The following is a 27,185-nucleotide window of genomic DNA, read 5'->3' as shown; positions in this document are numbered from 1 at the left end:
GGAGATTCTGCAGATGCTGGGAATCCACAATAACACTTACAAACTGCTGAGGGAACTCATCAGGTCAGGCAGCATCTATGGAGGGCAAGGGGCAATTTTTTGGGCCGAGACCCTTCATCAGGACTGGAAAGGCAAGGGGAGGAAGCCGGAATAAGAAGTTGAGAAGGGGTAAGAGTACAAGCTGAAAGGTGATAGGTGAATCCAGACGAGGGGGAAGGTGGGGGTGGAGGAGGGGGAATGAAGTGGAAGCTGGGTGTTCCCTAATCTTAAATCGTTTTATTGTCATAGTGAGCTGCAAGTCCAATGAGGAAACACTGGACAACTGCATCTCAGGTACATAGGTGCAGACAACACAGAGATACAAGACAGTGATGAAAGAGAAAATAAAAAGGGATGCAAAAACTATACCTTGGTGCAAACGAAAGACATTCTTCAAAACTGTAGAACTGATCGTTTTGAACCTGTTGCCATGGAAACCACAGCGTTATAAGCTGAAATGCTGTGAAAAATAGACTAAATATCTTGTCCGTTAAAATTTTCCTTCTCTGTATTTTGACCAGGCAAGTTGAGACACCTGCTGGAAAGCCAACATATATAATTTTTAAAATATTTCGATCTTTTAGAGAAGTAGGCACCAATAAGGTGAAGCACAACCCTCTGACCACTGGATCATAATTAGGCTCATGACTAATCAGTGTGCATCTTTATGCTCAGAATGCCACCTTCGTCATTCTCCAGGTCCTAATGAATGTCAGAGAGGGGAATCCCTACAACCTGATCTCATGAAGGCTGAATAGGGTCCTTGACAGATCCAGTCTCCACCCAGCTAACAGGGGTTACCTGCCACTCATTTCTAACTCATCACCTGCAGCCTATTTAAACCCAGCTCTCATCCACTGTGTCCTTGTTCCCTCAAAATCCAGCACCTGCGCCACCCCCTACCCCTGGCACTCCTCGGTTACCTGTCCCACTCCCTTCTCGTGGAGTTCTGCCCTCACCATTCCCAACATCTTTTGCTCCCGCTAGATTTACAAACTTGCTCTCTGCTCCACGTTGACAATTACAGTATTGTGCAAAGTCTTAGGCACCCAAGCTGTGTAGATGTGCCTAAGACTTTGGCACAGTACCGTATATTTACTTTCAAAGTATGTGTACCATATACAACCTGGGATTCATCTTCTTGCTAGCAGCCGCAAAGAAGCGCAACAGAATTCACAAAAAACCTGACACAACAAAGACAAATAAGCACTCAATGTGTGAAAAAGAGAACAAATCGCACAAACAATAAAACAGAAAAACAAATAACACCGAGAACCTAAAATGCAGAGTTCAGTTCAGTGCAGAGCTGAGCGAAGGCCGATGCCTGCAGGACACTGTCCAGGAACCAGTTCAGACAGCTCACATAGTTCAAACTTGATCTGCTTTATAAGCAGTTACTTGGGACCATGCATTAATAACACAATTGCAGAATAACTTTTGGTTTTTCGTATGCAATTTTTCTGAAATAGAAAACTCAAGTTCCTCAAACCAATGGAAGCCAAAATGTTGGTCAGACAAATTCCAATTAGTTCAGCTATTGATTTGCAAACTCGGTGTCTGCTGTGAACTGTTTCCAAAGTGACAGCTGAAGTGATTTACTAAATAAATATTAGTAACTACATTCAGACTCGATCACATCAACAGTTAGGAATTTGTCTTTTGCTCTTCGGACGAAGTTCCTTTTTGTGGATATATCATTGCAGAAGTTTGCTTTCAGCTCCATGTGGACCTGACTCTATTTAGATTGCAGGATTGATTTCAAAAAGTTTATGCTGGGCTGCAGACAAGTTGGACAAAATTGACTTCTTCATAGTATAATTTTCAAAAAGCTGGTCAGTAACCTTTTCTCTTGAAGGCAAAGAAATATCTTAAAGATAAATAAAGCAAGAAGGAAACTAGATGCTGGAAACCTAAAACAAAATCAGTAAGTGTTGTAGGGACAAGTCATAAACACAAGAGATTCGGCAGACAAGAGAAAATCTGCAGATGCTGGAAATCCGAGCAACACACACAAAATGCTAGAGGAACTCAGCAGGCCAGGCAGCATCTAGGAAAAGAGTACCGTTGATGTTTCTGGCCGAAACCCTTCGGCAGGACAGATTCTGCAGATGCTGCAAAGCCTGGTTAACATACACAGAATGCTGGAGGGATCAGCAAGTCAGGTAGTATCTCTGGAAAGGAATAAACCGTTAATGTTTCAGGCTGACGCTCTTCATTATGAGGGGGATGGATAGAGTTGACGTGGATAGGCTTTTTCCATTGAGAGTAGGGGAGATTCAAACAAGAGGACATGAGTTGAGAGTTAGGGGGCAAAAGTTTAAGGGTAACATGAGGGGGAATTTCTTTACTCAGAGAGTGGTAGCTGTGTGGAATGAGCTTCCAGTAGAAGTGGTAGGGGCAGGTTCGGTATTGTCATTTAAAGCAAAATTGGATAGGTATATGGACAGGAAAGGAGTGGAGGGTTATGGGCTGAGTGAGGGTCAGTGGGACTAGGTGAGAGTAAGTGTTCGGCACAGACTAGAAGGGCCAAGATGGCCTGTTTCTGTGCTGTAATTGTTATATGGTTATTAGGACCCTGATCTTGTCCAAACTAAGCTTTTAAGACCATAAAATATAGGGGCAAAATTAGGCCATTTGACTCGTCAAGTCAGCTCCGCCAGTTCATCATGGCTGATCCAATTTCCCTCTCAGCCCCAACCTCCTGCCTTCTCCCCGTATCCCTTTACACCCTGATTAATCAAGAATATATCAAGCTCTGCCTCAAATATACCCAATGACTTGGCCTCCACCGCTGCCTGTGGCAAAGAATTCCACAGATTCACCATTCTCTCGCCAAAGAAATTCCTCATCTCTGTTCTAAATGGATGTACCTCTTTTCTGAGGCTGTGTCTCCTACTATAAGAAATGCCCTCTGCACATCCATTCTATCTAGGCTTTTCAATCTTCGATAGGTTTCACCTTGGCATGATGAAAGGTCTTGGCCCAAAACGATGACTGTTTATTCCCCTCCATAGATGCTGCCTGGTCTCCCGAGTTCCTTCAGCATTTTCAGCGTGTTACTGGAGAGAGTCATCAATTCAAATATCATCTGCATAGGGAGAAACTGAGTTACAGTTTTGAGTCAATAACACCATTAATATTTCTTTATAACTCTAAGCATTAATAATTCACTTTACAAAAGTGCTTCCTCATCTGCTGGCACTCTCCTGCATTTTCTATTTTTTTATTAAACGACAGAAGCACTCTTTGTGCATTTTGTACCTTACTGTTTGGTGACTCTGGCTGGGAGACCTGGCCAACAGGCATCACCTTCAGTGGATACAGCCCCGTCCATCACAGGAAATTCCTTCTTCACCACTGAGCACTTCTACAAGGAGAGCTATTGCAGGAAAGCAGCATCCATCTTCAAGGACTCCCACCACCCAGATCATGCTGCCTTCTCCCTGCTGCCATCAGGAGCCTCGGGACCCAGCCCACCAGGTTGGGGAACAGTTATTACCCCTCAACCTGCAGGCACTTGAACCAAAGGGGATAGCTTCACTCAACTTCATTCACCCAATACTGAATTGTTTTCATAACCTATGGCCTCACTTTCAAGGACTCTTCATCTCATGTTCTTGATAGTTATTGCTTATTTATTTATTTATTTATTTGTTTATTTATTAATTATTATTATTATTTTTTCATTTTCTCATTTGTATTTGCACGGTCTATGGTCTTTTGCATGTCGGTTGTTTGTCTGTTTTTGTTGTGTGCAGCTTTTCATTAATTCTATTGTATTTCTGTATTTAGTGTGTATACCCCCAAGAAAGCGAATCTCAGAGGACTATATGGTGACACATACTTTGATAATAAATTTACTTTGAATTTAAACTTTTGAGGACCAGGTTGTATACGAGACAGTGCTGCTGGACTAGGGCGTGGGGCTGTTATATTCGCTCTAGGGAAGTGTAGTTCAATCCAGCCACTGGAATGGGTCCCACCAACTGTTACTGCCCACAGAGCGGACCATGTCACTGATATCTTTGCAGGTAGTTCAGCACAGCTACCACTTCCCTTCTCTCTCAGAAGTTTGCTAAACACTTGGCCAGATCCATTCCTTCCACACACTCCTCTTCTCCACATCTTTAGCCAGAGGGTGGTGAATCTGTGGAAGCTGTTGCCACGAGCAGCTGTGGAGACCAAGTCATATTTAAAGCGGCGGTTGATAGATTCATAGTTAGTCAGGACATGAACGGATATGGAGAGAAGGCAGGAGTTTGAGGCTGAGGGAGAGTGGATCAGCCATGATGAAATGGCAGCGTAGACTCAATGGATCAATGGCCTAATTCTGTTCCTATATCTTATGGTCTAATGGCCATATCTCTGTTACTGTGCCTCTCCTTTCAAGACTCAGTGTTCGGTAGCCTAGTCAGTGAGTGGGCGAGTAGTCAGCACTGGTGATGTAAGCTTAGACATAGCTTTTGCTTACTTATGACCACCACCCCTACCGGGTCATAGGCCACTAACAGCAGTTCACCAGAGTCCTCTGCCCTGGGCCAGTCTCCTTCAGGTTGTCCCCAGATGTAGCTTACTTGCGAAGAATCCTCCTCTCCCAGGGATAAGGTGTTTGGAGCTTCTGTAGCTCTGGGTTTTTACAGGATAGGGTTGCTACCCCCCATGCCCAACTCCCCTCCTTTTGAAGTCAGGCTTGGGACTGTCCATAGCAGAGTTCAGACACTGCAATGAAATCAAATACTAACATCTGCAATTTAAATCAAGTCAAAATTCAGCTGCAACTTCCCATCGTTCAGCGTGCAGCGGATTCCCTGTGCACCATCCTCTCTTCTCAGCAGGCTGCCCTGTACTTCTCTTCCTTTGCTCTACCTCTCTGCTCCGGTTTACTGGAATTGCCTGCACACTTTTCTTCAGCTTTCCCATTCTCTTCCCTCTTTGAAAGGAAAACACTAGGCATAACTTTCGGCATTGAGAATGAACTCCCCAGGGTCTCTGAATTTGCGTTGCTTTTTATCTGCTTCCGTCAGTCAGTTGATTGTAAACCAACCATATCTCCCCATGCACAGAATGCCAATAGCATTCAAGATTCAGGATTGTTTAATGTAATTTCCAATACACAAGGAGAACAAAGTAACTTACTCCAGGTCCAATGCAGCACAAAAAACTCAGTAAGATAAAGAACACATTAATAATAATTTTAAAAACACAATAAATATCAATGCATAAGATAGATAAATACATAGGTTGATTTTCGGGGTAAGTTTTTTATGCAGAGTGGTGAATGTGTGGAATGGGCTGCTGGCGACGGTGGTGGAGGCGGATACGATAGAGTCTTTTAAGAGACTCCTGGATCGGTACATGGAGCTTAGAAAAATAGAGGGCTATGGGTAAAGCCTAGATAAGTTCTAAGGTAAGGACATGTTTGGCACAGCTTTGTGGGCTGAAGGGCCTGTAGTGTGCTGTAGGTTTTCTATGTTCTATGTTTATGTCTATAAAGTGATGCACAGCACAGGAGTGTCTGTACGTAAGGTGACTCTGACAGGAAATGGTGAAGTAGTGATGGTTGCAGTGTGGAGGGGTGGGTTAGTGGGTGGAGTCTTACTGCTTGAGGGAAGTAACTGTTTTTGAGTCTGGCGGTCCTGATGTGCCTCCTCCCTGATGGGAGTGGGACAAACAGACCATGAGACCAGTCCAAATTTGAACAGTCAGACATGTACATTGAATACAGATATTAAAGTTCAAATTATATGGTTTTTTACAAATGTGTGATTACAACATCTTATTAAGCTGGTATATAAGCTGATATTAGCAGTTTTTTAGCCTGCTACCCACAGGTGAGCTAAGGATTCATGTTTTCACGTTGGTTGTTTACCTTATTGGAATGCTAACAGATTCCTATCAGAAACAGGCTGCACAGTGAAAAACTCCATTAACTTGGAATGGAGAGGTACGATATTGCAATGAAGGTAGGAACGGGTAAAATACTATTGTATCTTGCAGAGTATAAGTTCCCATGAACTGCTAGTAAATGACGTACAACATAAGACCATAAGATATAGGAGCAGAATGAGGCCATTGGGCCCATCGAGTCTGCTCCACCATTTCATCATGGCTGATCCACTTCCCTTTCATGATGAAGGCTGGATGTGGACAGAGCCAATGTGACAGACAGACAGATAGGGCCCCCTGGAGTATAAAATGGGGAATTGCACACATCGCTCAACAGTTACGATCCAAGATAGTTTAATGTCATTTCCAGTACACAAGTGTAAAGGAGAATTAAATAATTGTTACCCCAGATCTGATGCAGAACAAAAAAATCTGCAATATGATAAAGAACACAATAATAAATACATAAGATAGCTTGTATATGTGGATTGATCGTATGTCCATAAAGTGACGTGGGTGCTGGAGTATCTGTACATAAGGTGATTGAAAAGAAGTGATGAAGTAGTGCTGGTTGGGGGTGTGTGGAGGGGTGGGTTAGTGGATAGAGGTGCTGATCAGCCTTACTGATTCCCTGTATCACTCGCTCGTCATATGGGCCTCACTATATTTCACATTGTTCTCATAGTACTGTGATCTCACATGTCCTGGTTGTAGCCTGTTTGATGAAGCCATTGTATATTAATTGCAAACGAGAGAAAATCTGCAGACTCTGGAAATCCAAGCAACACAGACAAAATGCTGGAGCAATTCAGCAGGCCAGATAGAATCCATGGAAAAGAGTACAGTCGACGTTTCGAGTCGAGACTCTTCAGCAGGAACATCGACTGTAGTTTTTCCCATAGATGCTGCCTGACCTGCTGAGTCCCTCCAGCATTTGTTGTGTGTAATAATTGCAACAGTCCTCGTTGGGGCCATCACCTATTTATTGCCTCTCTGTATTGTAGTTGCTTAGGTCATTTGTCAGGTGGGTTTGGGTGGTGTTACGTGGCATTGGGTGGCCGTTAAAATAAAGCGAATACAGTCACCTATTCAGCTGTTTGGTGGCTGTCACGTACCCTGTGACGGGTTAAAGAACCAGCAGAAATGGAAAACACTTTGGAGTCTGGTATTGCTAATAACTAATAGTGTTTATTAGTAACTACGCAATACAGTAAAATAAATGCAGATATATCAAACAGGTTAGCAATGATTAAATATATATACAAGTGTGGAAATAGAAACAAAACTAGGCTCTTTCAAACCTAGGGGTGGATGGATATAGTCTTACAATGATGAAGACAGTTCAGTTCAGTTCCAAGTAGTTAGTTGAGTAACGTTGGAGAGAGAGAGAGAGATGAGAGGTGAGCTGATGTTGTCGATCTTCCTGTTGTCTTTTGAAATCCCTGTTGTCCTCCGAAATCCTGTTGAAGTCACCGACTGTGACCGTAACACATGCGACCGTTCTTCAGTGATGGAATTATCACCCAGGCGAGGGTGGACACACAAATAATTCCCCACTGGTCACCACCTTTTTACACTGCGAGAGCCACTGATCGATTTCCCTGAATCAATCCTCCAAAAACCCACCTTCCTGTGGGTACAACAAAGCTCGTCCAGTGTCCAAAACCGTGTGTCTGTCTGTGTAACAGCGGACCTGGTTTTTATCTCCACATGCTGGACACCAGCTGTCCATCAACCTGCTCTGCCCTCCTCTCTCTGCAAGAACTTTGCAAGCAGGCAAGTGTCCTTGTGGAAAGGTAAACAACTTGTAGAGAAACCATAACATCAATCTTTCAAGCAGTTCTCTCTCTCTCTCTCTCTCTCTCTCTCTCTCTCTCTCTCTCTCTCTCTCTCTCTCTCTCTCTCTCTCTCTCTCTCTCTCTCTCTCTCTCTCTCTCTCTCTCTCTCTCTCTCTCTCTCTCTCTCTCTCTCACTCACTCACTGCATTGGACGCTTCCCTCTCTCTCTTAATAGCAGCACAGTTCATAGGGTCAATTCTGGACCCCATCACAAACTAGGGTCATTTCTGAACCCCGTCACATGGCTTACAGAGGGGGTGAATAGGGAGCACATATTTTTAATCTTTGTTTGAATTTGATCCAATTACGATAGTCTCGTTTACTATTGTTTTACATGAATTTTGGTGTTGATTTGTAATAAGGGATTAAATGTACTTTTTCAACGAGGAATTAATTTGGCTGGAAGGCATCATACAGTGCAATACTCTCTCACTTAGCCTCTCATGGACTTTTAGTTTGTTGTCAAGTTGTCACTTATCGAAATATTGCATGATATTATAGACCTCTACAGGGAAGCATGAGGTCAGAGAATACTGCATAGCAGTCCACAGATTAGGTAGCAGTCTGGACCTTATTAATGTGTATTTATTTTAGTTGTGTATTTCACTAAACGTTAAGGACAGATCATAAATCCTCTTCCAAACCAATATGAAAACAGTCTATGATAGAGCAGACAGCATCGAAAAAATGTCTGCAAAAGCAGAGAGATCCAGACTGACTTTTTTCAGGAATGGACCTTCACAACATTTGCTCTGATGTGAATATTTCTGAAATTGTGTGCAGGAGTATTAATTTTTCTAATAATCTCCTTTCTAGTTTTGTGAGATTATATCCACAGACAGAATCTACAGATGGGCTGGACCAATCATTGACGTGCTCCTGGACTACGTTGGGAATGTGACTCTCTGCAGTAAACTGAAGGAACATCTGGAGAGCTATGAAGAGTGGGCAAACATCAAAGCTAAATCAGGCAAGTCAAATCAACACCTTAATAAAATATCCTGTTGTAACCCAGCTTGGGAATAGACTAAAATTGAATGTTGTTGTTAGCCATTTACTGAGCTTTTTGTGCCTTAGATAGAGATACAGCTTGGAATAGGTTTCTCCGGCCTTCGAGCTACACTGCCCAGCAGCCCCCAATTTAACCTTAATCTAATCACAGGACAGTTTGCAGTCACCAATTAACCTACTAAATAATATGTTATTGGACTGTGGGAGGAAACCAGAGGAGCTGGAGAAAACCCAATCGTACAGATTTGTTACAGATGACGCTGGAATTGAACTCTGAACTCCGAGGCCCTGAGCTGTAATAGTGCCGTGCTAACCCTTAACGCTACCATGGCACCTAAAGGAAACAGATTGTCAATTTCATAAAACAATCTTTAGGAAATAGATCTTAAATTTGTCCTATGATGACAAAATTGTGGTAAAGTCAGGATTGTTTCTCAAGTCCTCTGTCTTGCAAAATTCTGGTACAACATTAAGCAGAGCTTTCTCACGCAGTATCATGGGAATGTTTCTAGATAATAAGATCACAAAGTACATAATACGTAATTTTTGAATCACGTTCCCAAGAAAGCCAAAAATCTTGTACTGAAATCTAATCAGTGACCTTTTGTAAACATGTGGAGCAACTTAATCACAGAAAAAAAAAACACATTTACAGGAACAACATTTAATTAGAAAGAACCATGGAGTTTCTGAAAATGTTAGTGTAATAATGCATGCATTTTGGACAGGCTTTCAGGGAATAACTAGTCTTCAAATCTGTGAACATGCAACATACACCAGTACAACCCAGGGACAGGCCATTCAGCCCACAATGTTGTGCTGAACCTATTTCGTTAGTAATCAAATGGCTAACTAAACGAATCCCCTCTGCCTATGCAATGTTTATATCGTTCCATTTTCCTCACATGTCTAAAAGTCTCTAATAGATTTATTTATTTATGTAATCAATTATTCTAAACAGAATTTTGTCATAATAATGTGAAAGGATTGATAGAAAACTTTGTGTTAAACTGTTCATGCCATATTCATGGTGCCAATGACACAGAAACAAAATCTAACACATATTTGCTGAATGATATAACATTTACTATACATTCACATTTTATTTTTCATTCTTTACTTCAACCCATCACCCCTATTGGGCATAGAGCCTCTGTCCTGGGCCAGTCCTGCCCAGCAGCTCACAGAGCCTCTGTCGCGGGCCAGTCCTGCCCAGCAGCTCACAGAGTCTCTGTCCTGGGCCAGTCCTGCCCAGCAGCTCACAGAGCCTCTGTCCTGGGCCAGTCCTGCCCAGCAGCTCACAGAGCCTCTGTCCTGGGCCAGTCCTGCCCAGCAGCTCACAGAGCCTGTGTCCTAGGCCAGTCCTGCCCAGCAGCTCACAGGGCCTCTGTCCTGGGCCAGTCCTGTCCAGCAGCTCACAGAGTCTCCGTCCTGGGCCAGTCCTGCCCAGCAGCTCAGAGAGTCTCTGTCCTGGGCCAGTCCTGCCCAGCAGCTCACAGAGTCTCTGTCCTGGGCCAGTCCTGCCCATTAGCTCACAGAGCCTCTGTCCCGGGCCAGTCCTGCCCAGCAGCTCACAGAGTCTCTGTCCTGGGCCAGTCCTGCTCAGCAGCTCACAGAGCCTCTGTCCTGGGCCAGTCCTGCCCAGCAGCTCACAGAGCCTCTGTCCTAGGCCAGTCCTGCCCAGCAGCTCACAGAGCCTCTGTCCAGGGCGAGTCCTGCCCATCAGCTCACAGAGTCTCCGTCCTGGGCCAGTCCTGCCCAGCAGCTCAGAGAGTCTCTGTCCTGGGCCAGTCCTGCCCAGCAGCTCACAAAGCCTCTGTCCTGGGCCAGTCCTGCCCAGCAGCTCACAGAGCCTCTGTCCCGGGCCAGTCTTGCCCATTAGCTCACAGAGCCTCTGTCCAGGGCCAGTCCTGCCCAGCAGCTCACAGAGTCTCTGTCCCGGGCCAGTCCTGCCCAGCAGCTCTCCGAGTCTCTGCCCCGGGACAGTCCTGCCCAGCAGCTCACAGAGTCTCTGTCCTGGGCCAGTCCTGCCCAGCAGCTCACAGAGTCTCTGTCCTGGGCCAGTCCTGCCCAGCAGCTCACAGAGTCTCTGTCCTGGGCCAGTCCTGCCCAGCAGCTCACAGAGTCTCTGTCCTGGGCCAGAACTGTCCAGCAGCTCACAGAGTCTCTGTCCTGGGCCAGTCCTGCCCAGCAGCTCACAGCGTCTCTGTCCTGGGCCAGTCCTGCCCAGCAGCTCACAGGGCCTCTCTCCCGGGCCAGTCCTGCCCAGCAGCTCACAGAGTCTCTGTCCTGGGCCAGTCCTGCCCAGCAGCTCACAGAGACTCTGTCCCGGGCCAGTCCTGCCCAGCAGCTCACAGAACCTCTATCCCGGGCCAGTCCTGCCCAGCAGCTCACAGGGTCTCTGTCCCGGGCCAGTCCTGCCCAGCAGCTCACAGAGTCTCTGTCCTGGGCCAGTCCTGCCCAGCAGCTCACAGAGCCTCTGTCCTGGGCCAGTTCTGCCCAGCAGCTCACAGAGCCTCTGTCCTGGGCCAGTCCTGCCCAGCAGCTCACAGAACCTCTATCCCGGGCCAGTCCTGCCCAGCAGCTCACAGAGTCTCTGTCCTGGGCCAGTCCTGCCCAGCAGCTCACAAAGCCTCTGTCCTGGGCCAGTCCTGCCCAGCAGCTCACAGAGTCTCTGTCCTGGGCCAGTCCTGCCCAGCAGCTCACAGAGTCTCTGTCCTGGGCCAGTCCTGCCCAGCAACTCACAGAGTCTCAGTCCTGGGCCAGTCCTGCCCAGCAGCTCACAGAGCCTCTGACCAGGGCCAGTCCTGCCCAGCAGCTCACAGAGCCTCTGTCCCGGGTCAGTCCTGCCCAGCAGCTCACAGAGTCTCTGTCCTGGGCCAGTCCTGCCCAGCAGCTCACAGAGCCTCTGTCCAGGGCCAGTCCTGCCCAGCAGCTCACTGTCCTGGGCCAGTCCTGCCCATTAGATCACAGAGTCTCTGTCCTGGGCCAGTCCTGCCCAGCAGCTCACAGAGTCTCTGTCCTGGGCCAGTCCTGCCCAGCAGCTCACAGAGTCTCTGTCCTGGGCCAGTCCTGCCCAGCAACTCACAGAGTCTCTGTCCCGGGCCAGTCCTGCCCAGCAGCTCACAGAGCCTCTGTCCTGGGCCAGTTCTGCCCAGCAGCTCATAGAGTCTCTGTCCTGGGCCAGTCCTGCCCAGCAGCTCACAGAGTCTCTGTCCCGGGCCAGTCCTGCCCATTAGCTCACAGAGTCTCTGTCCCGGGCCAGTCCTGCCCAGCAGCTCACAGAGCCTCTGTCCTGGGCCAGTCCTGCCCAGCAGCTCACAGAACCTCTATCCCGGGCCAGTCCTGCCCAGCAGCTCACAGAGCCTCTGTCCTGGGCCTGTCCTGCCCAGCAGCTCACAGAGCCTCTGTCCTGGGCCAGTCCTGCCCAGCAGCTCACAGAACCTCTATCCCGGGCCAGTCCTGCCCAGCAGCTCACAGAGCCTCTGTCCTGGGCCAGTCCTGCCCAGCAGCTCACAGAACCTCTATCCCGGGACAGTCCTGCCCAGCAGCTCACAGAGCCTCTGTCCTGTGCCAGTCCTGCCCAGCAGCTCACAGAGCCTCTGTCCTGGGCCAGTCCTGCCCAGCAGCTCACAGAACCTCTATCCCGGGCCAGTCCTGCCCAGCAGCTCACAGTGTCTCTGTCCTGGGCCAGTCCTGCCCAGCAGCTCGCAGAGTCTCTGTCCTGGGCCAGTCCTGCCCAGCAGCTCACAGGGCCTCTCTCCCGGGCCAGTCCTGCCCAGCAGTTCACAGAGTTTCTGTCCTGGGCCAGTCCTGCCCAGCAGCTCACAGAGACTCTGTCCTGGGCCAGTCCTGCCCAGCAGTTCACAGAGTTTCTGTCCTGGGCCAGTCCTGCCCAGCAGCTCACAGAGACTCTGTCCCGGGCCAGTCCTGCCCAGCAGTTCACAGAGCCTCTGTCCTGGGCCAGTCCTGCCCAGCAGCTCACCGAGTCTCTGTCCTGGGCCAGTCCTGCCCAGCAGCTCAGAGAGCCTCTGTCCTGGGCCAGTCCTGCCCAGCAGCTCACAGAGCCTCTGTCCTGGGCCAGTCCTGCCCAGCAGCTCACAGAACCTCTATCCCGGGCCAGTCCTGCCCAGCAGCTCACAGTGTCTCTGTCCTGGGCCAGTCCTGCCCAGCAGCTCGCAGAGTCTCTGTCCTGGGCCAGTCCTGCCCAGCAGCTCACAGGGCCTCTCTCCCGGGCCAGTCCTGCCCAGCAGTTCACAGAGTTTCTGTCCTGGGCCAGTCCTGCCCAGCAGCTCACAGAGACTCTGTCCTGGGCCAGTCCTGCCCAGCAGTTCACAGAGCCTCTGTCCTGGGCCAGTCCTGCCCAGCAGCTCACAGTGTCTCTGTCCTGGGCCAGTCCTGCCCAGCAGCTCGCAGAGTCTCTGTCCTGGGCCAGTCCTGCCCAGCAGCTCACAGGGCCTCTCTCCCGGGCCAGTCCTGCCCAGCAGTTCACAGAGTTTCTGTCCTGGGCCAGTCCTGCCCAGCAGCTCACAGAGACTCTGTCCCGGGCCAGTCCTGCCCAGCAGTTCACAGAGCCTCTGTCCTGGGCCAGTCCTGCCCAGCAGCTCACCGAGTCTCTGTCCTGGGCCAGTCCTGCCCAGCAGCTCAGAGAGTCTCTGTCCTGGGCCAGTCCTGCCCAGCAGCTCACAGAGTCTCTGTCCTGGGCCAGTCCTGCCCAGTAGCTCATCAGGGCCTCTGTCCTGGGTCAGTCCTGCCCAGCAGCTCACAGAGCCTCTGTCCCGGGCCAGTCCTGCCCAGCAGCTCACAGAACCTCTGTCCTGGGCCAGTCCTGGCCAGCAGCTCACAGAGTCTCTGTCCTGGGCCAGTCCTGCCCAGCAGCTCACATAGTCTCTGTCCTGGGCCAGTCCTGCCCAGCAGCTCACAGAGTCTCTGTCCTGGGCCAGTCCTGCCCAGCAGCTCACAGAGTCTCTGTCCTGGGCCAGTCCTGTCCAGCAGCTCACAGAGTCTCTGTCCTGGGCCAGTCCTGCCCAGCAGCTCACAGAGTCTCTGTCCTGGGCCAGTCCTGCCCATTAGCTCACAGAGTCTCTGTCCTGGGCCAGTCCTGCCCAGCAGCTCACAGAGTCTCTGTCCCGGGCCAGTCCTGCCCAGCAGCTCACAGAGTCTCTGTCCCGGGCCAGTCCTGCCCAGCAGCTCACAGAGTCTCTGTCCCGGGCCAGTCCTGCCCAGCAGCTCACAAAGTCTCTGTCCTGGGCCAGTCCTGCCCAGCAGCTCACAGAGCCTCTGTCCTGGGCCAGTTCTGCCCAGCAGCTCACAGAGTCTCTGTCCTGGGCCAGTCCTGCCCAGCAGCTCACAGAGCCTCTGTCCCGGGCCAGTCCTGCCCATTAGCTCACAGAGTCTCTGTCCTGGGCCAGTCCTGCCCAGCAGCTCACAGAGTCTCTGTCCTGGGCCAGTCCTGCCCAGCAACTCACAGAGTCTCTGTCCTGGGCCAGTCCTGCCCAGCAGCTCACAGAGTCTCTGTCCTGGGCCAGTCCTGCCCAGCAGCTCACAGAGCCTCTGTCCAGGGCCAGTCCTGCCCAGCAGCTCACAGAACCTCTATCCCGGGCCAGTCCTGCCCAGCAGCTCACAGAGTCTCTGTCCTGGGCCAGTCCTGCCCAGCAGCTCACAAAGCCTCTGTCCTGGGCCAGTCCTGCCCAGCAGCTCACAGAGCCTCTGTCCCGGGCCAGTCCTGCCCAGCAGCTCACAGAGTCTCTGTCCTGGGCCAGTCCTGCCCAGCAGCTCACAGAGCCTCTGTCCAGGGCCAGTCCTGCCCAGCAGCTCACTGTCCTGGGCCAGTCCTGCCCATTAGATCACAGAGTCTCTGTCCTGGGCCAGTCCTGCCCAGCAGCTCACAGAGTCTCTGTCCTGGGCCAGTCCTGCCCAGCAGCTCACAGAGTCTCTGTCCTGGGCCAGTCCTGCCCAGCAACTCACAGAGTCTCTGTCCCGGGCCAGTCCTGCCCAGCAGCTCACAGAGCCTCTGTCCTGGGCCAGTCCTGCCCAGCAGCTCACAGAGCCTCTGTCCTGGGCCAGTTCTGCCCAGCAGCTCATAGAGTCTCTGTCCTGGGCCAGTCCTGCCCAGCAGCTCACAGAGCCTCTGACCCGGGCCAGTCTTGCCCATTAGCTCACAGAGTCTCTGTCCCGGGCCAGTCCTGCCCATTAGCTCACAGAGTCTCTGTCCCGGGCCAGTCCTGCCCAGCAGCTCACAGAGCCTCTGTCCTGGGCCAGTCCTGCCCAGCAGCTCACAGAACCTCTATCCCGGGCCAGTCCTGCCCAGCAGCTCACAGAGCCTCTGTCCTGGGCCAGTCCTGCCCAGCAGCTCACAGAACCTCTATCCCGGGCCAGTCCTGCCCAGCAGCTCACAGAGCCTCTGTCCTGGGCCAGTCCTGCCCAGCAGCTCACAGAACCTCTATCCCGGGCCAGTCCTGCCCAGCAGCTCACAGAGCCTCTGTCCTGGGCCAGTCCTGCCCAGCAGCTCACAGAACCTCTATCCCGGGCCAGTCCTGCCCAGCAGCTCACAGAGCCTCTGTCCTGGGCCAGTCCTGCCCAGCAGCTCACAGAACCTCTATCCCGGGCCAGTCCTGCCCAGCAGCTCACAGAGTCTCTGTCCTGGGCCAGTCCTGCCCAGCAGCTCGCAGAGTCTCTGTCCTGGGCCAGTCCTGCCCAGCAGCTCACAGGGCCTCTCTCCCGGGCCAGTCCTGCCCAGCAGTTCACAGAGTTTCTGTCCTGGGCCAGTCCTGCCCAGCAGCTCACAGAGACTCTGTCCTGGGCCAGTCCTGCCCAGCAGTTCACAGAGCCTCTGTCCTGGGCCAGTCCTGCCCAGCAGCTCACCGAGTCTCTGTCCTGGGCCAGTCCTGCCCAGCAGCTCAGAGAGTCTCTGTCCTGGGCCAGTCCTGCCCAGCAGCTCACAGAGTCTCTGTCCTGGGCCAGTCCTGCCCAGTAGCTCATCAGGGCCTCTGTCCTGGGTCAGTCCTGCCCAGCAGCTCACAGAGCCTCTGTCCCGGGCCAGTCCTGCCCAGCAGCTCACAGAACCTCTGTCCTGGGCCAGTCCTGGCCAGCAGCTCACAGAGTCTCTGTCCTGGGCCAGTCCTGCCCAGCAGCTCACATAGTCTCTGTCCTGGGCCAGTCCTGCCCAGCAGCTCACAGAGTCTCTGTCCTGGGCCAGTCCTGTCCAGCAGCTCACAGAGTCTCTGTCCTGGGCCAGTCCTGTCCAGCAGCTCACAGAGTCTCTGTCCTGGGCCTGTCCTGCCCTGCAGCTCACAGAGTCTCTGTCCTGGGCCAGTCCTGCCCAGCAGCTCACAGAGTCTCTGTCCTGGGCCAGTCCTGTCCAGCAGCTCACAGAGTCTCTGTCCTGGGCCAGTCCTGTCCAGCAGCTCACAGAGTCTCTGTCCTGGGCCATTCCTGCCCAGCAGCTCACAGAGTCTCTGTCCTGGGCCAGTCCTGCCCAGCAGCTCACAGAGTCTCTGTCCTGGGCCAGTCCTGCCCAGCTGCTCACAGAGTCTCTGTCCTGGGCCAGTCCTGCCCAGCAGCTCACAGAGTCTCTGTCCTGGGCCAGTCCTGCCCAGCAGCTCACAGAGTCTCTGTCCTGGGCCAGTCCTGCCCAGCAGCTCACAGAGCCTCTGTCCCGGGCCAGTCCTGCCCAGCGGCTCACAGAGCCTCTGTCCCCGGCCAGTCCTGCCCAGCAGCTCACAGAGTCTCTGTCCCGGGCCAGTCCTGCCCAGCAGCTCACAGAGTCTCTGTCCCGGGCCAGTCCTGCCCAGCAGCTCACAGAGTCTCTGTCCCGGGCCAGTCCTGCCCAGCAGCTCACAGAGTCTCTGTCCCGGGCCAGTCCTGCCCAGCAGCTCACAGAGTCTCTGTCCCGGGCCAGTCCTGCCCAGCAGCTCACAGAGTCTCTGTCCCGGGCCAGTCCTGCCCAGCAGCTCACAGAGTCTCTGTCCCGGGCTAGTCCTGCCCAGCAGCTCACAGAGTCTCTGTCCCGGGCCAGTCCTGCCCAGCAGCTCACAGAGTCTCTGTCCCGGGCCAGTCCTGCCCAGCAGCTCACAGAGTCTCTGTCCCGGGCCAGTCCTGCCCAGCAGCTCACAGAGTCTCTGTCCCGGGCCAGTCCTGCCCAGCAGCTCTGATGCTCCATCAATAACTCTCTCTGAGACGTGAGGCGAGATATCGGCTTTTTTTGGCTGGAAGAAAGAACAAGCAGCAATTGACCACCACACTACATCCTGGAGACTGAGGGCAGGGCTCAGGCTCCAATCGCCTTTTTACCGGGGTCCGTGGGAGGGCCCACAGGAGCAGTCAGCGGGCGGGCGTGTCCAGACAGGTATATGTAGTTCACCACATTCACCCCCCCTTTGTTTTAAAATAGAGTCCCCATGGGGCGAAGTTTCTTACAAGTATATTTACAGGTTAAGTCTATCAGGTGGTTATATCTGTCGCTGCGATCTACGTAGCACCGGCTGTGAGTGCACAGGTGCTGGTGGTGGTGATTGCACCGGAGACGGTGGTTGTGCTGGTTCCGGCCTAACTGGAGGTGTCAGCCCACTAGGCGTCAGTGATCCCTCATGCGTGTGCGAGGCGCCTGGTATATACGCGTGCGAGACACCCGGTATAGGAGTGTCGTGAGGAGTCTGTGTAGGGCTCAGTGTGCGCGGAGTCACCTCGGGTACAGGGTTCATAGTTACTGTGGAGTGTTCGGGGTAGTGGTCTGCTGCTCCTGCGGGCGCCAGGTCGCGGACGGAGACTGTGTCCTCCCGTCCATCAGGTAAGACCACGTAGGCATACTGGGGGTTCGCATGTAGAAGGTGAACCCTCTCGACCAGCGGGGAGTATTTATTGCTCCTCACATGTTTCCGGAGCAGCACTGGCCCTGGGGACGTCAGCCAAGCTGGTAGGGTGGTCTCAGTGGCAGTCTTCCTGGGAAAAGAGAATAGGCGCTCGTGAGGGGTGGCATTGGTGGACGTACATAACAGGGAGCGGATAGAGTGGAGTGCCTTGGGGAGGACCTCCTGCCATCGAGAGACTTAAAGGCTAAAAGTGTGGCCTTCCACACTGTGGCATTCTCCCTCTCCACCTGTCCATTTCCCCGGGGATTATAGCTCGTGGTCCGACTAGTAGCAATGCCCCTAGCCAGCACGTACTGGCGCAGCGCATCACTCATAAAGGAGGACCCTCTATCACTGTGGATATAGCACGGATATCCGAACAGAGTGAAGAGCTGGCTCAGGGCTTTTATGACGGACGTGGCAGTGGTGTCGGGGCAGGGAATGGCAAAGGGGAACCGCGAGTACTCGTCGATAATGTTGAGAAAGTAGACATTGCGGTCAGTGGAGGGAAGGGGGCCCTTAAAGTCAACACTCAGTTGCTCAAAGGGGTGGGTGGCCTTGATAAGTTGTGCCTTTTCAGGACGGTAGAAGTGCGGTTTGCACTCAGCGCAGACTTGGCAGTCCCTAGTCATTGTCCTGATGTCCTCAAGGGAGTACGGCAGGTTCCGGGCTTTCACGAAATGGTAAAATCGGGTGACCCCCAGGTGGCAAAGATGTGCATGGAGGGCGCATAGCTGGTCGAGCTGTGCGCTGGCACATGCTCCCCGGGATAGGGCATCAGGGGGCTCATTGAGCCTTCCAGGCTGGTACAGGATATCATAGTTGTAGGTGGAGAGTTCTATTCTCCACCGCAAAATTTTATCATTTTTGATTTTGCCCCGCTGTTGGTTGCTAAACATGAACGCAACTGAGCACTGTTCGGTCAGCAAGGTGAAACTTTTGCCGGTGAGATAGTGCCTCCAGTGCCTAATAGCTTCCACTATGGCCTGGGCTTCTTTCTCCACCACAGAGTGCCGAATTTCAGGGCCTTGAAGGGTACGAGAAAAGAATGCTACTGGCCTGCCTGCCTGATTGAGGGTAGCAGCCAGCGCGAAGTTGGAGGCGTCACTCTCTACTTGGAAGGGAATGGTCTCGTCCACCGCATGCATCGTTGCTTTGGCAATGTCCCCTTTAATGCAGCTGAAGGCCGCGCAGGCCTCGGCTGAGAGGGGAAATGTGGTGGACTTGACCGGGGGCGGGCCTTGTCTGCGTAATGGGGGACCCATTGGGCGTAATAGGTAAAGAAGCCCAGGCACCATCTGAGGGCTTTGAGGGTGGTGGGAAGAGGGAGTTCTAACAGGGGGCGCATACGGTCGGGATCAGGGCCAATGACCCCGTTCTCCATGACATACCCAAGGATAGCGAGTTGGGTGGTTCCGAACACACACTTGTCCCTGTTATAAGTAAGGTTCAGGGCTTTGGCCACTTGGAAAAATCGTTGGAGGTTGGCGTTGTGATCCGACCAGTCGTGACCACAGATGGTGATATTATCCAGATAGGGAAATGTGGCCTTCAGTTGGCACTGGTCCACCATCCGGTCCATTTCCCTCTGGAAGACAGAGACACCATTTGTGACACCGAAGGAGACGTGCAGGAAGTGATAGAGCCTGCCGCCCACCTCGAAGGCGGTGTAGGGGCGGTCCTCTGGGCGGATGGGGAGCTGGTGATAAGCGGATTTCAGATCTATTGTCGAGTACACCTTGTACTGAGCTATCTGGTTGACCATATCCGCGATGCGGGGTAGGGGGTACGCGTCAAGCTGCGTGAACCTATTGATGGTCTGACTATAGTCCACGACCATCCTATTTTTCTGCCCGGTCCGAACAACAACCACCTGGGCCCTCCAAGGACTTGTGCTTGGCTCAATGATCCCCTCCCTGAGCAGCCGCTGCACCTCCGACTGAATGTAGGCCCTGTCCCCCGCGCTGTACCTCCTGCTTTTAGTTGCCACCGGTTTACAGTCGGGGGTCAGGTTGGCGTACAGCGGTGGGGGAGGGATCTTGAGGGTGGAGAGGCTGCAAGTGGTGTCAGTGGCGCAGCTGTCGGCATGGTGCTGGGTGGGATGTGTGGGTAGGTGTGTGTGTGTGGTCAGTAGCGGGGTATATGACGAAGTCCCACAAAACTGAGGATTCCTGACAGTGAGTGGTGGGAGGGGCCCGTCATATGCCATAGTCACACTTTCGAGGTGGCTCTGGAAGTCTAGCCCCAATAGCACAGGCGCGCACAGTTGAGGCATGACCAGTAGCGCAAAGTCCCGATATTCTGTGCCCTGCACCACCAATGTCGCTACACAACCCCCCCGGATGTCTGTGGAATGCGACCCAGAAGCCATGGTGACCCTCTGGCTTACCGGCTGTGTCATGAGTCCGCAGCGTTGCACTGTGTCCCGGTCAATAAAACTCTCAGTGCTGCCCGTGTCAAACAGGCAGCTCGTCCTGTGCCCCTCCACCAGGATGTCCATCATTGACCTTGCAAGCTGGTGTGGGGCGCTTTGGTCGAGGGTTACGGAGGCCAGAGTTGAACTGCCGTCTTGGTGCCCGGTAAGCACCGTTGGGTTGGGGGCGGGGTGAGGTGGCGCCGACAAAGATGGCCGCCCCCATCCGGGCAGGCAAGATGGCGGCCCCCATGCCTTGCACGAGGCAGGCAGGCAAGATGGCGGCGACCAAAATGACGGCCCCCAGGCCTCACACGCAGCGCTGCCCGACCCCGCTCGTGGTTCAGACTTGCAGACCTTGGCGAAATGGCCCTTCTTCCTGCAGCTGGAGCAGGTCGCTTCTCGGGCCGGGCAGCACTTTCGGGGGTGCTTTTCGAGTCCACAGAAGTAACACTGCGCAAACTTGCGACTGGCAGCAGCTGTGGTCGATTTCGGGGAGTTCGTGGAATCGCGACTGACAGCGGCGGCGGTGGATTCGCTCGCGGGTGGCGGCGGCGGGGTCTGCAGTGTCCACGGAACTGGCAGTGGATCGCGCGGCTGGACAGCGTCAGTGTGGTGCAGAGCAGCCTCCAGCGTGTCGGCTGTCTCGATCGCCGAGCGTAAGGTAAGATCGGCATTTTCCAGCGGCCGCTGGAGCACGTACACTGACCTGATCCCCGTAACGAAGGCGTCTCGTACCAGGAGCTCCGAATGCTGCTCCGCTGTCAGACCTTTGCAGTCGCAAGTTCGCACGAGTGTCTGTAGGGCTCGGAGAAACTGTCTGCTCAACTCGCCGGGTCACTGTCGCCGCGTCGCTAAGCGATGTCTTGCATAGACGGTTCACCGGCCACAGGTACTGTCTTTTGAGGGCGTCCAGTGCCCCTTGGTAGGTCGGCAGGTCCCTGATCAGGGAATATACTTTCGGACTTACTCTTGATAGGAGGATTTTGTACATTGTGGCAGGCTCAGTCACTGGAATCACTTCCAAGTATGATTGGAAGCATGCAAGCCAGTTCAAAGGCTTCTGGAGTTTGGGGGTCCAAGTCTAATTTTTCCGGACGTAAAATACTTTCCATGTTTTAAAACTTCCAGCCAATAAAATTGATGCACCATCAATAACTCTCTGAGACGTGAGGCAAGATATCGGCTTTTATTGACTGGAAGAATGAACAACACTACATCCTGGAGACTGAGGGCAGGGCTCAGGCCTCATTCGCCTTTATACCGGGGTCTGTGGGAGGAGCCACGGTCAGTGGGAGGAGCCACAGGAGCGGTCAGCAAGGGGTGCGTGTCCAGACAGGTAGAGCCTCTGTCCCGGGCCAGTCCTGCCCAGCAGCTCACAGAGCCTCTGTCCTGGGCCAGTCCTGCCCAGCAGCTCGTCAGGGCCCCTGTCCTGTGCCAGTCCTGGCCAGCAGCTCACAGAGTCTCTGTCCCGGGCCAGTCCTGCTCAGCAGCTCGTCAGGGCCCCTGTCCTGGGCCAGTCCTGGCCAGCAGCTCGTCAGGGCCCCTGTCCTGGGCCAGTCCTGGCCAGCAGCTCACAGGGCCCCTGTCCCGGGCCAGTCCTGACCTCTGTCCTGGGCCAATCTTTCAAGTTCTCTCCAAATGTAGTCTGTTTTTGAGGATTCTTCCTCTCCCAAGGATGAGGTCTCTGAAGCTTCTTTTGGCTTTTCTGTAGCTCTGGGATTTTATGGGGTAGGGTTGCTAGGCCCTTGCCCAACCCTCCTCCTTTCTCAGCTGGGCTTGGTGAGTTACTAACTTTATTCACAATCTGGTAACATTGTATTATGAGGGGATTTTTGAAAATATTCTTGATAATTACTTTATTATGCCATTCTTTTCAGTACTAACTATGGTAAAATTTTCACCATTCGTGATCATTTCAGTGTGAAGTTGACGGTCACCGCAAATGCTGGTTCATTGCTTAATGTTTATTTATTTATTGAGCTACAACACAGAACTGGCCCCTCCGGCCTTTCGAGCCCTGCCTGTGTTGTACTGTTCAGCAAGCTTTAATTTATAACTGATCAAATCAAGGGACAATTTACAATGACCTGTTAACCTACCGACCAGTACGACTTCGGACTGCGGGAGGAAACCGGAGCACCCGGAGGAAATCCGTGCAGGGAGTATGTACAAACTGCTTACAAATAGTGGTGACAATTGAACTCAGGTCACCGGTGCTGTAGAGTGACGTGCTAACTGATATACTACCGTACCAGCATTGCTGGTTTTATTCCAGGGTCTATTGTATTTTCCTTCCTTGCTTCAATTATTTAACATATGTTGATTTCATTCTTCGTTTAGAACCTCCAAGGCCACTTGTTCATCTTTGTAGAATCAAAATTCGGAAGCTATTGGGACGTGAAAGATTAAAACTTATTGAAGTGCTGCCTCTCCCTGGCCGGCTGAGAAATTACCTGGAGTACAACAATACGGATGAGTTTGCATAGCAGAGCCGCAGCAAGGAACACTATAATTCACAATAGCAGTAAAGTAAGTTAATTGACATGGAGAAAGGAGTCAGTCCACAATGAGAGTATGACAATGGCACAATTTTTTATATGTCACTGTATAACTGAACAAAAGGAAATATTATTTCAAAGGATATTAAGACTGAAGTTAAAAATCCACCTTGTGGTCCATGATTGAATAAGAGAGTGAGCCCAGGAGGTATGCAAGCCCAATCATCCCACTGGGGTACAGGCCACCGACGGTAGCTCAACAGAGTCATCTGTCCTGGGCCAGTCTTTCACAGTGTTGCCAGGTCTGGCTCCTCTTCCTCTTCCAGGAATGAGGTCTCCAGAGCCTCTGTTGGTGTTTCTGTAGATCTGGATTTTTACGGGATGGAGTTGCTAGCCCCATGCCAAACCCTCCTCCTTTTGTAGCCAGACTTGGGACTGTCCACAGCAGAGCTAGGCACCAACAGGCGCACACCAATCAATCCAGGATCTTTGGATTTAAATGTTCCAAGTAAAGGAATCTAAACCCGGGTGTTTTGAAATGGAAGCATTCTAAAGATACATTTCATGCTAACACGTGAAAGAAAAAGCAAAGTTAGGCTTCACTTTTGTTGGGTCCTCTCACAAGTTCTAACAGAAGGTTATCCCAGAAGAATCAGCCTCACCTCCGTCCAGGGTTGCCTGATCTACTCTGTATTTACATAATTTTGTACTTTCAAATCAGCTTTCCAATAGACTGCAGTATTTTAATCTGTATATATGTAGAAATGAAAAAAGTACCAAGATTTGTGTAGAAATATGGAAGCACAAGAGACGGCAGATGCTGGAATGCAGAGCGACAAACAATCTGCCGGAGGAACTCAGCAAGCTGAGCAGCAGCTGTGTGTGGGAGAAAGGAATTCTTGATGTTTCAAGTTGTAACCTTACATCAGTACTATGTGGGGTTTTGACGATATATCAAGTTTAAGTTCAAGGTCAAGTTTACTGCCATCTCTCAATCATCATCATCATTATGTGCCACGTTGCATGACATCATCATTATGTGCCATGTCATGTGATGAGGTGATCATGGACTTAACCATGATTGTTCTTGACAAGTTCTTCTACAGAAGTGGTTTGTCATTGCTTTCTGCTGGGCAATGTCTTTACAAGATGGGTGACCCCCCCCCAGTCATTATCAATACTCTTCAGAGATTGTCCACCTGGTGTCAATGGTCACATAACCAGGGCTTGTGATATGCACCAGCTGTTCATATGACCATCCACTACCTGCTCCCATGGCTTCACATGACCCTGATCGGGGGCTAAGCAGGAGCCACACCTTGCCCAAAGGTGACCTGCAAGCCAGCAGAGGGAAGGAGTGCCTTACACCTCCTTTGGTAGAGACATATCTGCACCCTGCCACCAAATTGTCACCTGACTGTATGTGTGTACAACCAGACAAAACAATGCTTCCCCTGACCATGGTGCACCCACCGTACGTACATATATCACACAGCACATACGTAAAGCAAAATATTACCACCAATAAGCTAATAAGATATCATTCAAAGTGCATAGCACAGGTAAATAGTGAACAGCTCGCTGACCTAGTGATGAGACTTCGGTGGTGGCAGGGTATTCGTTAGTCTCACAGCCTGAGGGAGGAAGCTGTTACCCAGTCTGGCAGTCCCAGAACTGATGCTCCTGTACCTCCTTCCTGATTACAGTGGGTCAGAGAGATTGTGGGATGGGTGGTAGGGATCCTCAGCTAATTTTCAAGCCCTCCTCTACAACGCTCACAGTAAATGTCACAAAAAGGGGGGAGAGAGACCCTGGTGATCGTTTTGGCAGTTTTCAGTATTCTCTGTTGGAATTAGCAATTCCTTTCCTTTACAAATGTTACTCGAGATGCAGAGTTCCTCTAGCAGACTGTTCTTCGTGTCGAAACGCTCTGTTGCATCAACATATAAGAAAAGATTTGGTGAAAGAATAGTGGTTAATGAATTCTCCTGCAATTCAGGATCATTTTGTGGGAATTAGCTTGAGCTTACCTTGTCCTGAAAACATGTCATGAAAACTTTAAAAAATATTAGTGCAAGTTTAATACAACGCTTAATTTTTATGCTTTATAATAAGCAATTATAAACTTAAATTTAATCAAACTTAAGACGTGTTCTTTAATTACTTTTGGTGTTTTAAGAGGTACATTTTGGTAAACGGAATACCACAGCATGTGGTGTGTTATTTTTCTACATTGTTCATGGAAAAATCTTGACCCCTTTTCCCCTGAGGTCTCTCAATGTTGAATGCACCATTGTAGGATTGATCAAGGCAGAAGAAACATGCCAAAATTCCCATCTAGTCTTTGCTGAGTTGCCTAATCTTGTCCAAGTTAATAGTTTGAGTAACAAAACAAGAATGGGCCACTCAGCTCCTCAAGCCAGTTCAAAGTTCAAAGTAAGTTGATTATCAAAGTACATACATGTCACCATATACTACCCTGAGATTCATTGTCCTGTGGGTATTCACAGTAAATACAAATAGAATCAATGAGAACCAGTGTGCAAAAGACAACAAACAGTGCAAATACAAAAAGGAAGAAGTAAAAATAAATGCACAAATAAACAAACAAATAAATAAATAAATAAATAAGCAATAGCTGTTGAGAACTTGAGTTATAGAGCCCTTGAAAGTGAGTCCATAAATTGTAAGAACAATTCAGTGATGGGGTGAGCGAAGTTGAGTGAGGTTATCCCCTCTGGTTCAGCGGCCTAATGATTAAGGAGTAATAACTGTCCTGAAGCTGGTGGTGAGGGTCCTGAGGTTTCTGCACTCTCTTCCTGATGGCAGTGGTGAGAAAGAGCATGTCCTGGGTGGTGGGATCCGTGATGAGGAATGCCGCTTTCCTGTTACCGCACTATGTGTAGACGTGCTCAGTGGTGGGGAGGGAGGGTGGGGACTCTGCCTTATCCATTACTTTTTGTAGGATTTTCTATTTAAGGGATCGATGTTTCCATATCAGGCTGGAACCGCTCAGTATACTCCGCACCACATACCTATAGGGGTTCGGCATTGAATTGTGAGAGATCAAATAGCTGTACTGCCAATGAATTAAATTACACTTCATGCACTTCATAACCCTTTATACCCTCATCCAACAAAAACTATTTCACCCGTATCTTCAAAGATTCCTTTTACTCACAGATTCAGCCTTTGAGGTAGGAATTTTAGGATTTAGCTAACCTTTGTGCTGAAAAGTGTTTCTTGATTTCACTGTTAAATCTAATGTCATAGCCATGCCCAGTTGTTCTGGGTGACTTCACTGGAATCATTCTTTCTCTGAATCTACTCGCCACTAATCAAACACCAGCATCGTGCAAGGTCAGGCTCACGTTTTGTGGTGAACTATCGACCACTAATTAAACACCGGCATCGTGCAAGGTCAGGGTCACGTTTTGTGGTGAACTATCAACCACTAATTAAACACCGGCATCGTGCAAGGTCAGGGTCACGTTTTGTGGTGAACTATCGACCACTAATCAAACACCGGCATCGTGCAAGGTCAGGGTCATATTTTATGGTCAACTACTGACCTCGCATTCAGTGTAAACAGCAGCAGCTGCGGGAGGATTTTATGATAGAAGTGCTGGAGATGTTTACATGAAGATAGTGGTAAACAGTTCTGACTGCTGAAGGTGGGAGAAAACGGGGTAAAGTGTGCCTAATTGGAAAGAGAAGAGTTCCTGTTTATCTGCACTCGTTATACATAGAATATAGAACATCGAACAGAGGCGCACAAGACCAGGCCCTTTGGCCACAATATTGCGCTAAACCAAATTAGTTAACTATTTGATAAGCTGCTCCCTTATTTATTTTTTATTTATTTATGGATACAACATGGAACTCGTCTTTCTGGCCCTTTGAGCCACACTGCTGAGCAACCTCCTAACTTAACACTAGCCCAAGTGCGAGACAATTTACAATTTATTTTTTGAGTTTTTCATTCATTCTTTGTCATTTGCACAGTTTGTTCTATTTTGTGTGTTGGGTGTTTGATGTTTTCTTTGAACAAGTTCCAGGGTGTTTCTTTGTCTGTGGGAAGATGAATCTCGGGGCTGTATACTGCATACATACTTTCATAATAAGTGTACTTTGAACTTTGAAATTTTAGAACAATTAACCGTCAATCTGGTATGTCTTTGGACTGTGGGAGGAAACTGGAGGACCCGGAGAGAACCTACGCATTCCACGGGAAGGACGTTGGAATTGAACTCTAAACTCCATCGCCCCAAGCTGTAATAGTGTTCCGCTAACTGCTACATTACTGTGGCGTCCAATTATACCTAGTGTAGGTCCTCTGCCTACACAATGTCCATATCCTCCATTTTCCTCACATTCATGTGTTTATCTAAACATCTCTGAAAAGTCCCGAATGTATCTGCCTCCAGGCACCCTCCACCCTCTGTGTAAAAAAAAACTTGCCCCTTGTGTCTCCTTTGAAGTTACACCCCCCTTCACCTTAAATGCATGCCCTGTGGCATTAGACATTTCAACATTGAGAGTAAGATATTGTCTGTGTACTCTGTCTATACCTCTCATAACGTGGTAAACCTTATCATCGTCATTATGCACAATGTCATGTGACGTGGGTGATCAGGGATTTTCCATG

General features: G+C 50.7%; 1 protein-coding gene across 4 annotated transcripts in view; it reads left to right on the top strand.

The window, feature by feature from the left end:
• The window catches only part of asb2a.1 (ankyrin repeat and SOCS box containing 2a, tandem duplicate 1), a 113,262-nt gene that overhangs the window by 70,279 nt on the left and 15,798 nt on the right, over positions 1-27,185 (top strand). For 3 of the 4 annotated variants that reach the window (XR_012098156.1, XM_073039166.1, XM_073039165.1), the window contains exons 9-10: positions 8,580-8,733; positions 22,380-22,568. Coding sequence is in view for 3 of the 4 variants with exons in the window: in XM_073039166.1 (XP_072895267.1) it covers positions 8,580-8,733; positions 22,380-22,525 (300 nt within the window). In the remaining variant the exon portion in view is untranslated. Of the gene's footprint in view, positions 1-8,579; positions 8,734-22,379; positions 25,455-27,185 lie in introns of those variants that run through there. The other variant, XM_073039167.1, reaches the window with a different exon arrangement.

The sequence above is a fragment of the Hemitrygon akajei genome, chromosome 3 (assembly GCF_048418815.1).
Source record: "Hemitrygon akajei chromosome 3, sHemAka1.3, whole genome shotgun sequence".
NCBI classification, from domain to species: Eukaryota; Metazoa; Chordata; class Chondrichthyes; order Myliobatiformes; family Dasyatidae; genus Hemitrygon; species Hemitrygon akajei.
Note: the sequence above shows the minus strand (reverse complement) of the source record. Positions and strands in the feature narration are given on the sequence as shown.